The sequence below is a fragment of the Oryzias latipes genome, chromosome 19 (genome assembly GCF_002234675.1).
Source record: "Oryzias latipes chromosome 19, ASM223467v1".
Lineage (NCBI taxonomy): Eukaryota > Metazoa > Chordata > Actinopteri > Beloniformes > Adrianichthyidae > Oryzias > Oryzias latipes.
The window spans coordinates 23,947,834-23,961,164 of NC_019877.2; the positions used below are offsets into that span (position 1 = coordinate 23,947,834).

The following is a 13,331-nucleotide window of genomic DNA, read 5'->3' on the forward strand; positions in this document are numbered from 1 at the left end:
GTACCATGATAGGCAGACTGAGTCTACTACTACTGCAAATGCACTCAAGGAAGTGACATCAAGCACAAATACGAGAGACTTTACTTAAAAAAATGGCTCGATAAAGTCCCACCCCGATCATCTTTTAAAGTATTGTCAAAGCATTCCCAGTGTCTTTTAATTATAGTTATGCTGGTTTAGCCAAAATAAAAATAATAAACGTGTGTTGTTATCTAGGACATAGTTTCTGCAGAGCAACAGGAGTTCATTAGAAATTCACCTCAGACTGTTGGTGCAGACTAGGGCCGCCTCCTTCCCATCATCCCTCTGTTTACATGCTCTCCTGCTAGCTCGGCAGCCCCTAACATCCCCAATATAACATTAAAAAGACAAGTCTTATTGGAGTGGGCTGCTGTGGTGCAGCTGTAGGGGCGGTCAACGTCTGATCGGAAGATTGTAGGTTCGAGTCCCATCTTGCCTGGCTGTGTGTCGAAGTGTTCACGCTGAGCTATTTTGAATTTCGTCTTCTTCAGATAAGGATGTAGATGTTTGTCTTTTAAAGTTATTGATATTGTCAAGTTGTTGTCTCAGCACAACAGTCATAAGATGAAACCCTGTATTTTAATAATTTTTGCTTTTTTCAATGACTTTCCATAAGGTTCGCAGTTTGCGAATCAAAAACAGTCCTCCAACAAAAGCCAGCAGCCCCTTTGCTCCTGGGGAGCGACGTTTTCCTGGAGGTCCGACATGTCTGTCTAAAATTGGTAGTGTGTCTCTGAATACCACTCCCACTCTGCTGAGTGTAAGTACATCTATTTGTAAAAAGCAGTGAATGTATTGACAGCTGTCAAGTCTTCACACACACAGCAGTGTTGGCAAGCAAAGCTTCTGATTTGCACTGTGACTCACGTTAAAAGAACCGGCGTGCCGGCCGCACGGTCTGCATCTAACATCAGGGAAGGACTCAACGTGGAGCAGCGTGCAGCTGTCCTCCAACTCTTTATTATCATTATTTAAAAAAAAATGATTGCAAAACCCTGCTTAGTGCCTGTCCATCAAATGAGACGCACTTAAAAGCCTTTTTTTCTTTGTTAATGACAGTGCACCTGATAATCTGGAGCGTTTCATATATGGACTTATCCTGAATGTGCTTACTAGTGTTGAAGTGATTTTGAAAGATACACAGCGCTTTGGTGTTGGGTGTTAGTGTGAATACACTACTGTGGAGCAGCATCAGTCTGTTTTTTTTACCAGTTGCAATCAGGGTTGGGAGTTGGAGGGTACTGCAAATCTGCTAGCGTGGCTAACGTGTAGCGTATTACAAGCATGTTCTAGAATTAGGGAAGGGATTTCTTATTTGTCGTTTGTGTTAAGGCTCATCCCGGACACACTACATGGTGCAGTAGTACAATTCATATTAACATGATCAATATTGTTAATATGAATTGAGCATGTAGACCTTTTCAGGCTGTCGGCAAGTTTTTATTTTTTATGCAACTGACATTATGGAAGTGATGATAAGGAAGCACTAAATATTTTTTTGCTTTATTTACCGAAATGCCAAAAATAATTCAAGTAGCTGATCTTCCCCTCCAATCCCATAATTTAACCATAAGGGGCATTGATGACAACTATCATAGGGGTGGTAAAAAAGTCAATTTTACACATCATCTTTTAAAATCCCAGTTTATCTCTGAAATCTTATCGACCTTCTATAGGGACAGCCAACCCCCCAACACGGGGTTTGTGGTCACAGGGTTTCAGGATGGCCTTGATGGTTTATTACTTCTTCTTAGGATCAACTTTAAGAGTAAAACGAGTCACACATTCAAAGCCAAGACCTCAGGCTTGCATTTGATGGAAACATTTCTGCTGAAAGATTTTTTTGAAGACGAGCGCGGAAAAGTAAGGACTGGGACAAACTACCCCGCTCCTCCTTACTGTAAACGCCGTTAAGAACGTCTGACTGACGGACTCATCTCTGACTCTTTTGTCTCGTCTAATGCGCCTTATAGTTTGATGCGCCTCACAAATAACAGGTTTAAAAATCGACCGTTTATTGACGGTGTGTCTTATAATCTGGTGCAGAAAGTCTGCTAAGTGACAAACAGTCATTATCCTTTAGGAAACAGAGTCAGCAGATTGTTCTATGAAATAAATCATATTGATTTTTATTTTATTTTTTTGTCAGCAGCTCATGTACTTGTTTTGATATGATCTCAGTGTTTGTTCTTTACATAAATGTAACAGAGACATTAGCATCATGACCCCAAATTAGTGCTTTTTGAGGGCCCTTGAGCAAATGTTATGGTTTCCCTTGACTCTGTGCTTTTGTTCCAGCAGCGTTGAAGCGTTTTGGCTCTGCGGAGTGCGTCTGAAAGCAAACAGTGGCGCCGCAGGTCTCAAAGAACTCGCTTAACCTTAAGCTTTGAACCCCCCGCTGAGTCTGCCTCCTCGCCGCATATTTGTCACGAATTTGCATTTTCTTTTTTCAAATGATCTTTCCATTTGTTGGTATTCTCAGTGCAGTTGCGTAGCATTGCTCTGCTGACTAATCTTTGTGTTACATTGTGTTGCTAAATGAGGAATGCAGCTTGAGGCTGCTGCAGCTGAAAGCCGCGTCTTGCTACGTCTGACGTTCTCCGGGCTGCAGCTCTCTCCTCCAGAAGCCGTTGAATTCTGTCTCGGTGGCCAAGTCTTACATAAGACAGTGACTGGCTGAGATGCCTATCACTCCCACAGCACTGACTCTCTGTCACTGATCCACCCGTCATCTCATTCTTTCACCGACCACATGTCAGCTGATTACAGACGGATTCTGCTCCTCTCTTCTGCACTTCCTCGGCCCTGAGGAGCTGGTTTTCACCAAAGTGCTAAAAATGGTTATGGATCCCTCTGTGTCACTGAGTTTTCCAACCCCCCCTCTTCTCGGTCCCGGACGATCACTTTGTTGACACAGGAAAACAGTTAGGTACTACTGTATTCACAAGACTATAAGTCGCCCTTTTTTTCATAGTTTAGCAAGGGGTGCGACTTATACTCTGCAGCGACTTATATTAGAAATAAATTGAAATAAATACATTGTTAACCCTCCTGTTATGTTCATTTGTGAGTAACAGAGATGATGTTCCTGGGTCAATTTGATGTATGAGGTATGTTAAGTGTTAAGAGTATGTTAAGTGACTCAGAGAATCAGAAAACCTTTTTTTACAGTAAGATCTTGAAGGCTAAGAACATAATATTCTATTTTCCAATGATTTCATAGATTCAGAAATGCAATAAAAATGACAACTGTTTCTACAAATAAAGGATGAAAACAGAGTATTAGTTGGCCAATGATGCTACATGAAAGGAATAAATAAAAAAGTTTGAGAAAGAATTACTGTGAAATTAAGAACAGTCTGCTATGATTGTGTCATGTGAGGTTGTGCAAGTTATTAGTTCTTGGTCTCAGATTTTGTCAAATAAATTTCCCGTCAAAATGCGACTTATAGTCCAGTGCGACTTATCTGTGTTTTTTTCTACTTTATAATGTATTTTTGGGCTGGTGCGACTTATACTTATACTCCGGAGCGACTTATAGTCCAGTGCGACTTATCTGTGTTTTTTTCTACTTTATAATGCATTTTTGGGCTGGTGCGACTTATACTCCGGAGCGACTTATAGTCCAGAAAATACGGTAGTTTCTCATATGCGGTGAGGTTCTCACTACAGAAACATCCTCTGTCCGGAGTCCAGCACATTTTCTGACGTGCTGACTCAGCAAAAGTCATTGAACACATAACAGTAATCTTTTCATGAGAGAAAGCAGAAAATTCAGCAGTTCAGGAGGAGATTCTAGCCAGCATTGCATCTCATTGTGTTAAATCATTTGCATTTAACCTCCAGAATTGTTAATAAAAAACATTGTTTTGTTATTGCATTGTGTTTCCTGTATGCATTTGGTGAAGATGCTACATGTTTCACAATAGAAGTGTTTGAAGGATTTAAATAACAGACTGATGGTGCCAAAGCAAACATTGCTACGACAATGCTAGCTCCCAACCTTGTTAGCAACCAAACTGTCCAACATACAGTTAGTTAGTACAGTATATTCATAACAGCACCCAGGTGTACTAATCCATATATTAGGTCCACTGGATTACGAGGTCCTTTTTGAATTAGGACTTTATAGTGCGCCTTATTTTGTGGAAAATTCAGTCCTTGTACTTTTTGCTTTATTTTCAAAAGACTTTTACAAATTCTATTGTATTTTTTAAAAGGTATTTCAAAGGGATTTTTTTCTACTTTTTTGTCATCCAGAAAATACAGTACAGAGGCGCATTTTATTTCAAGTAATATTTTTCATTTTGCTCTTTTCCACCTAGTTTTACTCTCCTGTGGTTTTTTGTAACTTGAGGTGCAATAAATAAAAAATAAAAAAATTCTGTCCATTATCTAATTAGGAAAAAACATCATAAATGTTTTTTTTCTTAAATATTTTAACGTTTTTTTCTTCTGCTATTTAGAAGCTGTCTGGATCATTTTCAGACATCTGAACATAGAGAAGCAATAGTTTTTTAATCTGTGTGGTGTGTTTGCTCTGTGAATGTGATGACCACTCAGGCATTTCCTCAGTTTATAGGAACATAATTAAATGTTTGTTACAAAAATGAAAAAAAAGTTATTGTTTTGTTGCAGCCTTTGCCTTTTCATTAAAAGCTCAATAGCTCCACTCTGAAGAGAAAATGAATAAAGCTTTGACATTTTTAATCAAATCCCTGGGAATTAGGAGCAGTGGTATGTCCTCCTGTCAGCGACACCGGCATAATTACCTTTCTCCTGTTAAGGATGATAAATCAGGAAAAAAGAGCTGCAGCTCCGACTCTGGTCACTGCTGTGGCGTCCGTGTGAAGCCGGCGCCTATCTCTTCACCGCACATGTTTCCCCCCTGACTGTGTCTTTGTGTTGCAGTGCCGTCGTTCTGGGGGCTGGTCAACTCGGCCTGGAACCTCTGCTCAGTCGGGAAGAGGCAGTCGCCAGTTGACATCGAGACCAGCCATATGATCTTTGACCCTTTCCTCACGCCCATAAAGCTGAACACTGGGGGACGCAAGGTAAAGACACAAACGCTGCTGTTATCTCTGATGTGCGCCTGCTGCTGTTTGCTCTTTGTGGGCTTGGAGGCTGTGCTGCTGCCTTCCATTCGGGCGCAGCTGTACTTTGATAAGATGTGTTTTCCTGATAGATGCTCCTGGCCGCTGTTTGTGCTGGCTGACATTGCAAGCTAATTGCCTAACAAACACTCTTGTGATGATAAAATCCAACAGGCTTCACCCTCTTAAGGACCTTTAGTGCTCCTGTTCTGGTTCAACAAAGGCTTCAGCCTCATTTTAGGGGCTTTGCGGTGAAATCCTACAGCCTAAAAGTGGATTAGTGAAGCAAATTCTGCATTATTTCCACTGCACATTGGTGCATTAGGGGCAGAAATGTGCTCCGTCATGTGCCATATGACAGCTGTTAATTGGGAAACCTTCACAGATGGACTCTCTTTAGAGTGCACGCATGCATGGTAAGATTAACGTTATTAATGATAGCTGATGTTTGTATTCCAGCAGTGAGCACAGGGTTAGCCTCGGGCAATGGTCTAGGACGCTCTGCGGCGTGCTGTTGCCGAAGCATTCCTCAGAATAAATCCATGAAGTCCTAGACCCGTGTTTGATCAGCCTTTGGTCTCAGGACTCTTTTTGACTTTTGAGTATTTGGTGAATCCATCTGCACTCAAACTACGACTATAGGTTTGCACCGTTTCATACACGCTAAACGTGGGTTCTCAAACACGCGTTTAGCCATGGTGTTCACATTGGACAAGCAGGGAGGGGCTTCTTTTTCTTTGGTTCCTGTTTAAAACCTGAAATGCGTGTTGACATCGACTTTTCATTGGCTGCTTGAGCGTGCGTTGCTTAGGGCGGTGTGAGCAAAGCTTGAGTGTTAGCATGCAGACTGCTGTTCTTCATGAAGCCTTGATTTAAAAAAAAGGTCATGCTGTCGGCTCTAGTGTTTCTGCTGATCACACTGTGTTCCTAACACTACTGTAAAACGTGAAAAAAAGCAAAAGATCAACAGAAGTAATCAAAGGGCACAAGAAATGTTGATCTCTGAGGTCAGGAGAGAGCGTCCTGTAGTCATATAAAAATGTGAAAAAAATTCCAAAGAAGAAAGAATGACCCAAAAAATAAATTTGTTTTGAAGCTTCTTTTCTGAAGTCACTTGTTAAACTTGTCTATTCCTGCTTGTGTTACATGTAACTTCTATTCACATGGACTGTTTAGGTCTCAGAAACGCCTAATAGAAAATCTTTTAGAGAAAAGTGACAGTGCTGTAGACGTTAAGATCCTCTATGAGCATCTTCTGACCAAAGACTAGAAGAACATCTTTCTGGATTTTGCAGAATGCGTAGGTCGCTCACAGTGAACCATCTGAAAGCTGATGTCCTCCACACAGCTGGTTCCTAAAGGAAACATTCAGACCGGCATCGTCACCTTCACTGAAGGTTTATTTGTCAAAAAAGAAGACATTGAGAAGAGAAAAGTATAAAGTATTCATCAGTCTAAGCCTGTTTGTCGGTGTTGACGCTTCTCAAACAGAAGATTCATTAAAAAAAATAGCTTCTGAGGTTCTATTGAGAAGCTCAAAGGCTATAAAATTGAGCTTTGTGGGTTTCGCTTATTTGCATTCATATGAACTGCATGGTATTGCATCAACAAAGAAGAGGTGTTGCTGTGAGTCGGCTTTCTAAGGATAAATTAAGCTAAAAATCCAAATTAGCTTGAAAACAATGGCTAAGCACAAACACAACCCAGACTAAGATTGTCTTTTTACCTTTTCTGCCTTTACCTGAAATGCACAACACATTAACCCCTCCCTCTCCGTCTGTCCGTCTGTGTCCGCTTTGAAGCGAAGTTCCCTTGTTGGCGCCCGTACCCTAGTTTTTGGCAGCTCAGAGCCCCCCATCCTGTGGTCCATTCTGGGATTACGGTGAGACGTTACACCTGCACAAACCCAGCCACCAATCTAAATTAAGGGAAAGTTAAAGGGGTCAGAGGGTTCGCTCTCTTGCCTGGGGCTGTTCTCGCAATGATGGCCCCCTTTTAGCAGTGAGATTAGTAAAGACACACACAAAAACGGTCTATATTTTTAATTCTGGCTCTCTTTCAAAATCCAGAAAACCTTGTTGTCATCACAACCATCAGCAGGTGATGTCTCATTCAGGGGTGGGCCCACATTTGGACAGAGGTGGGTGATTGCCTGGGGCCCCCCAGCACTTCATAAAACCCTCTAAAAGATTTTCCACAGCCATTATTTTTGAACTCTGTCATAAAAAAAAAAAAAAACAAATCATGAAACTGCTGGTGTGAAAGTGTTTCATGGTTCCCCGTCCCTCTGCAGAGACCAAAGATAAAGATAATAAACCCATATTTGTTCCTGCTAGACGTCTCGTTCTTTTCTCAGATGCTACTGTACCTGCTTACTGGATTGCTTTTGATTAGATTAACTGGATAACAAATTACAGCATTTGTTACCCAGTGTGTTTTTTTCCATAAAAAATAATACACATTTTATAAATATTAAAATTCAATTTCACTTAAAAGCATATCACAACATTTGGACTCTTGACATTGATACTGTTTGAAAGTGGACCAGTGAAGAAGGTATTATGGTTATTTTTATTAATTAGGGCCCCCGTGATGTTCTTTGCTAAGTCTACCACTGGTCACGTTGAAGCATGACCATTGCAAGAGACTCAGACGAACGATCTTTTTAAGCTCAAATTGGAGGAGAAGCAGGAAATGGTGAATGCTTTCATGGTGAGGAAAACTCAAAAATGATGGTCTGTGACCGTCCCACAGCACACACGTCCCACAACTCTATTTAGAAAAAAAACCAACACAATTCTCTCTTGCATTTGCTGACAGTCGAGCTGGCTCATCTATGCGTATGCAGAATTTTAAAGCAATTTTGACCCCCCCCCCCCCCCCCCCCCCCCTTCCCCTCAGTGGTCTAAGTGTAATTTGTTGTCTCCGTCTCTCCGAGCACCTGAGCTGTCAGCCGGCGAACACAAAGCTGGCTTCACCTTGTCAGTGCTGATTCATCAGCGCTCTATCTCTGGCTGTTTGGCAGCCACTCAGCCTTGGCCAAACGCGCCGTGGAAGCTGGTAAAAGGCCTTCAGCCTCGCCACCGTCACACAGTCAAAGCTCGAGCCCACTTTCTGCCCCGAAGGGAAGAGGAGGGAAAGGATGAACCCTTCCAAGCCCCTTCCACTCATCGCACAACGCTCAACATTCCAATAAGCGCCGCTCAGGGAAGATGAACGATTCTCCTAATAGATTTTTGTGCTGATCTGTATTAGGGATAATGAATAGCTAGGGGAAATTTAATTGACCTCCAAAGAGAAATTTTAATTAACGACAGAATGCCTAGCATGTCTATGTACAATTGATTGAAGAAATCGGTTACTAAAAAGGCAGCATCATTCAAATATTTACTCAGCTATTGCTTGAGCTGCAATTATGTGAAGAGATTTGAATCAACTGTGAGGTTGGGAAGTTTGAACACTTTGTCTCATGTTCAGAAAGACCGCCAATATACCAGCTTTACTACTGAGATTGTGTTTTTGTGCTCTCTGCTGTACTTGTATAACTGCGGCTTTAGCCCAAACAAGAGCTGTTGCTTTCTTCAAGCAGGTCTAGGGAACTCCACAACGACATGCTGCAGGATGCTACATGCACTTCTTTGAAATCCCCCCTTTTGTTGGTCATCAAGCTCCTTCTGCTTTGGGAGCAGGTTTCCTGCTACTTTTCCCATCATGCTTCATTTTTTCTTTTCTGTCTTGATCATGAGGACGCCTGACAGGCGAGGCGGCGTGGATGTTTCCGTGCGCTGCTTTCTGCCTAATTACAGGCCGATTGTGGAACAACAATCTGCTTGCTTGTCATTGCAACTGTGCTCCGGCTCTGGAAGAAGTAATCACATTCTTGTTTTCCTGGGCCAGCAAGTTGCTGAATGTCCTCCTGTAGATGGTTTTAATATCCTGCGTTAGGCATCAGGCAATACCCGGCTTGTTGTGATGCGGGAACAGCCTTTGCACCAGTTTGATCCACCTGCATGCTCCACACCAGCCTCTAAATAAAAAGCCTTTTGTCTACTGTAAGCGTGAACTATCGGTTGCACGCTGTGCACGTGCTCTCAGAGGCCATCTGTTTGTTAAACCAACTGGATTTTAAGATGTTCTTGGGGTTGCATATCAGATCCTCATCGCTTTAAATAGACAGCCTGACAACTGACAGGAATCATGAAATGTTTTTGTCATAGCTGTAGGTATGTGCAAGTTATTTAAAAAAAGTCAAATTGTCATGAGGATTGTATGAAACAGGAAGTAGCAGACCATCTTACAAAATAAACACAATATTAAGTCACTGAGGTGCATTCATGCTCCTTAGCTGGAACCGTTGTTAGAGGCTTTTTGTGTTTTGGTTGAATAAAAGAAAAATCAAAGTTGAATTACAGAACATAACTCAGATCTTTCATGTCTGACATAGAATTTATCATAATAGAATTGTTTATTACATTTCCCCATAAGCTTTTCTTTGCTCTCTGTTACAGTGTGATGTGCAAAAACTGGTTCCATGTTTTTCTCTAATGTGGGATAAAAGTCTGTCCCACTTTTCCAACTGTTGAAGCCTAATCCATTTCAAAAAGTAAAATTGAATTCTTCTTAAATTATACATTGCATTTGAAAAGAACACGACTCTTTTACAGCTTAACCTTTTCCCGCTGCGTCATCTCAGCATTAAAATCCTCGTCGACTTCTTTCAGCTCCTTTTTCAGTCATCATTAATTTATTCTCCTCTTTGGCAGCTAAACCCATTACAGGAACCTTAAGAGGCTTTGTAAGCTGAACTGGGCTGGCCGCCCACCGTTAGTGTTGACTGATTGTAAAAAGCTCACCATCAACAGACAACACTCACTAACCCCTGAACATGAATGCAGCAAATGAGGCGTGACACTGCAAACAACTGTGCTTCTGCCGCAGTCAGGCGGGGGTCTGTGGACGACGGCGGGGAGCAGCTCCATCCTGGGATCGGTCACACTTTGGTGAAATGTCATAGAAAGGCCATTGCATGTTAACATTAAATAATATTTGAATAATTGATCAAGTGAAGAAAGCTGATTTCATTTCACTGCCCCCTCCTCCACGGACGCCTTTTTAAGTGAATCCTGAAGTAGAGAATAGTTTTTTCTCATCAAGGTCTTTTTAAAACCCCGCCTCTCAGGTCAGCCTCATTCCTGTACAGCGACGACTGTCTCTGTAAGTTCAGACTCTGACGTATGGATGACCGTTTTTATTACTCACCGCACATGCGCTCTAAAAAAACTTTTAGTGTCACCTTACGCAGGTGAAGTGGCACTAAAGGTGCAATTAGTGATGTTTTAAGCTAAAGACCCACTCTGATGAAAACTGTGTTCTTAACATGTTCTTGTGGCATTTTTCTGATGATGCAGGACATATATAGAGAGAATTAAGGGTTGATTTTGGCTAAAAACAGCCAAATTATAATTAAAAGACCACTGGGGATGATTTGAAAATGGATCAAAGGATGATCAGAGTGGGAATTTGATTAATTCATGTTTAATCGTAGAAACTTAAATGCAAAAAAGATGAGAGGAAGACTAGAAGTTTGACAGAAATCCTAAATACATTTGATGAAGATGGTAGCAGCACCTTTATTTCAATTTCCATATTTGTAGAAATTCATTTCAGACATACACTGAAGAAGAAATGAAATAAAGCAATAAACATTATGCAAAAACGATGCTAGAGGCTGAAAATGGCTCATAAATGTTAGTCAATTCTGTCATTAAATAGATAAGAAATAAAAGCCATTATGTAATGAAATTCACATTTGAAGTTTTGTGGCACTGAAAGTGGTTAATTCCAGTAATAATTGTTATAAAGTCATTATTTTGGTCTCTGAGCTTTTTATTTCAGTGATATTTGCATCAGGAAGTGTTCTTGGCTCTGTGTGAGAGTCACTGTCTCAGTGAAGTCATTAGTCTGATCCGCCTCAGACCCATGCAAAGCTGCAGAACACAACAACCTAAATATGAAACTGCAGATTCTGATGGTGCTTTGGCTGCACGACTGCATCAGAGCTTCATCAGCTCAAGGATTCTCCAGGTCTCCACCTTCACACATAGATGGATGTGGGCCGGTGCTGCCGGAGCCAACGTAGCCCCCTGAATATCAACTACAGGTTGTTCTCATCTTTTTTTTTGGTACCCTTCTGTAAAATGTAAAACTACCAAACCATGTATTTACATTTGAAATAGAGCCACTTAAACATGTATTTGTATGCATTTATTAATACAGAAGCTTGTCTCAGATCTGCTCCGTATTTAGATAATGATTTGTCGGACTTCCCCTTAAATCCGACGTAAGTCCATCAGCCCACTGTGGAGGGGATTTCTCAGCTCCTCACAGAGAGATCAGCCTCTGTTACATAAAATAAATTACATTTCTCCAACATCACCCACTAAACATCAGAACAAAATGTGAACAGCATGAAAGATGTAGAATAATTGCAAATGCACACAAATGTATGAGCAAAGTTCAGAAAAGAAACTCAGAAGATGAGTTTTCAGCTCCTCCCTACCAGCTTTACAGCAGGCTGAGAGTCTAAAACACGATACATTATCACAGCCCATCTCTCTGTTTATTCTTTTATCGATAACTTACATAATTAAACTTAAATGTGACACCATGTTTAAGCTTTGAGCTTTCTTGAGAGCTTAGCTCACGTCCAGCTGGATGAAAACTGGAACATCTTCATCGTTTGTTGTCATTTTGAAAACCTCTGCATCTCCTGGGGTTGTAGTAAACCTTCTCTGTAAATTCTGCACAGATGTATTTGTCCATGACTCATCCATCCACCCATCCATCTATGTATCCGTCCAAGGGCAGGTCACACAGACTTTCCTCCCCATGGTCACTTCCCCCAACTCCTGTGGGGAAAGTCCCGAGGTGTTCTCAGGCCGTGGTCTCCTCAGCTTTTCCTCCATCTTTCCTGTGTTGTCCATCCAGTCTGTGACCAACAGTCAGTCATTTGGATTTTAGGAACTTTTTTTTTTCTTCAAAAATCTAACCTTATAAATTTCTACATTGACTGCTTTCTACTGAATGAAAAAAAAAAATACGTGTTCAAAGAGTTCCTATCCAGTCAGCCATCTTCCAAACCCGTTAATGCGAGGATGCTGGAGCCTATCCCGACTACTGTTAGGCCAGGGGTGTCAAACACACATTCACCGAGGGCCACATCCACATAGTGGTTGTTCTTGAAGGGCCAGATATAATTTATACATGTAACTAAATGTATTGAAGAATAAATGTAATTACTCTTTAATGTTAAATAACTCATTATTTATTTATTATAACTTTTTAAAGTGACGATTCCAGTTGCATAGAAAACATATGTTTGCTTGTTACTTTAGCATAAATCCTTTTACATTTGATTCTGTCAGGTTAGGTTATATGGACAGTGTTTAAGTCCTAATGTATAGTTGCCCAATCCAATATTTCAAGTCAGATTCCCCCTAGATATGAATGATATAAACCAATTTTTATTTTTTATTTTAAGAAATTAAAAACTTTTATGCTCTCGGGGGCCACATAAAATGACATGGAGGGCCACATTTGGCCAACAGGCCTTGAGTTTGACACATGTGTGTTAGGCAAAGGCAGGGAACACCCTGAACAGGTGGGCCGTCCTCTGCGGGGCTGTTAAAAATAGAATAACTGTTCGTATTTCATCCTTAAAACATCATACTCTACCACTCCTAATGCCGCTGTGGCTTTTAAAAAAGTGATTTTTTTTTTGCAGTTGATCAGTAATCAATTGGTTGATGATCTTCTGGTCTTGGGGGTTCGTCTTTGTGGGATACATGGATCACATTTACGTACACCAGGTAAAAATCAAAGCTGAGGCGCTTTTTTAGAGAAAAGTCCTGATTAAAACTGGGCTGTTTTGGGCTGTGATGGTTTTCATGAAGGTCTGTGACCGTCTATGGAGCATGTTCCAAATGTTGGATCCCTGCTTAGATGTTGATCATTCTAAACCCCCAGGGCCTTCAGGAACTTTACTTCATTTCAGAAATGCAGCATCTATTTCCTGCTTCGTCCTGTTCACATGGCATCAACGATTCCTGTCAGGCTATAGTTAGAGGAGCAATATAACAAGATTCTTAACTCAGGCTGGTCTGACATGATGGACACTCAGACCAGTTAAAGAAAAATGGACGGTTAACCTTTTAGCCA

The 13,331-nt window shown here is 41.1% G+C and overlaps 1 protein-coding gene across 1 annotated transcript in view; it reads left to right on the forward strand.

Annotated features, from left to right (window-relative positions):
- Positions 1-13,331, forward strand: part of ca10 (carbonic anhydrase 10) — a 319,572-nt gene that overhangs the window by 119,753 nt on the left and 186,488 nt on the right. The window contains exon 3 of the mRNA XM_023949200.1: positions 4,933-5,075. Within this exon, the coding sequence (XP_023804968.1) occupies positions 4,933-5,075 (143 nt within the window). The remainder of the gene's footprint in view (positions 1-4,932; positions 5,076-13,331) is intronic.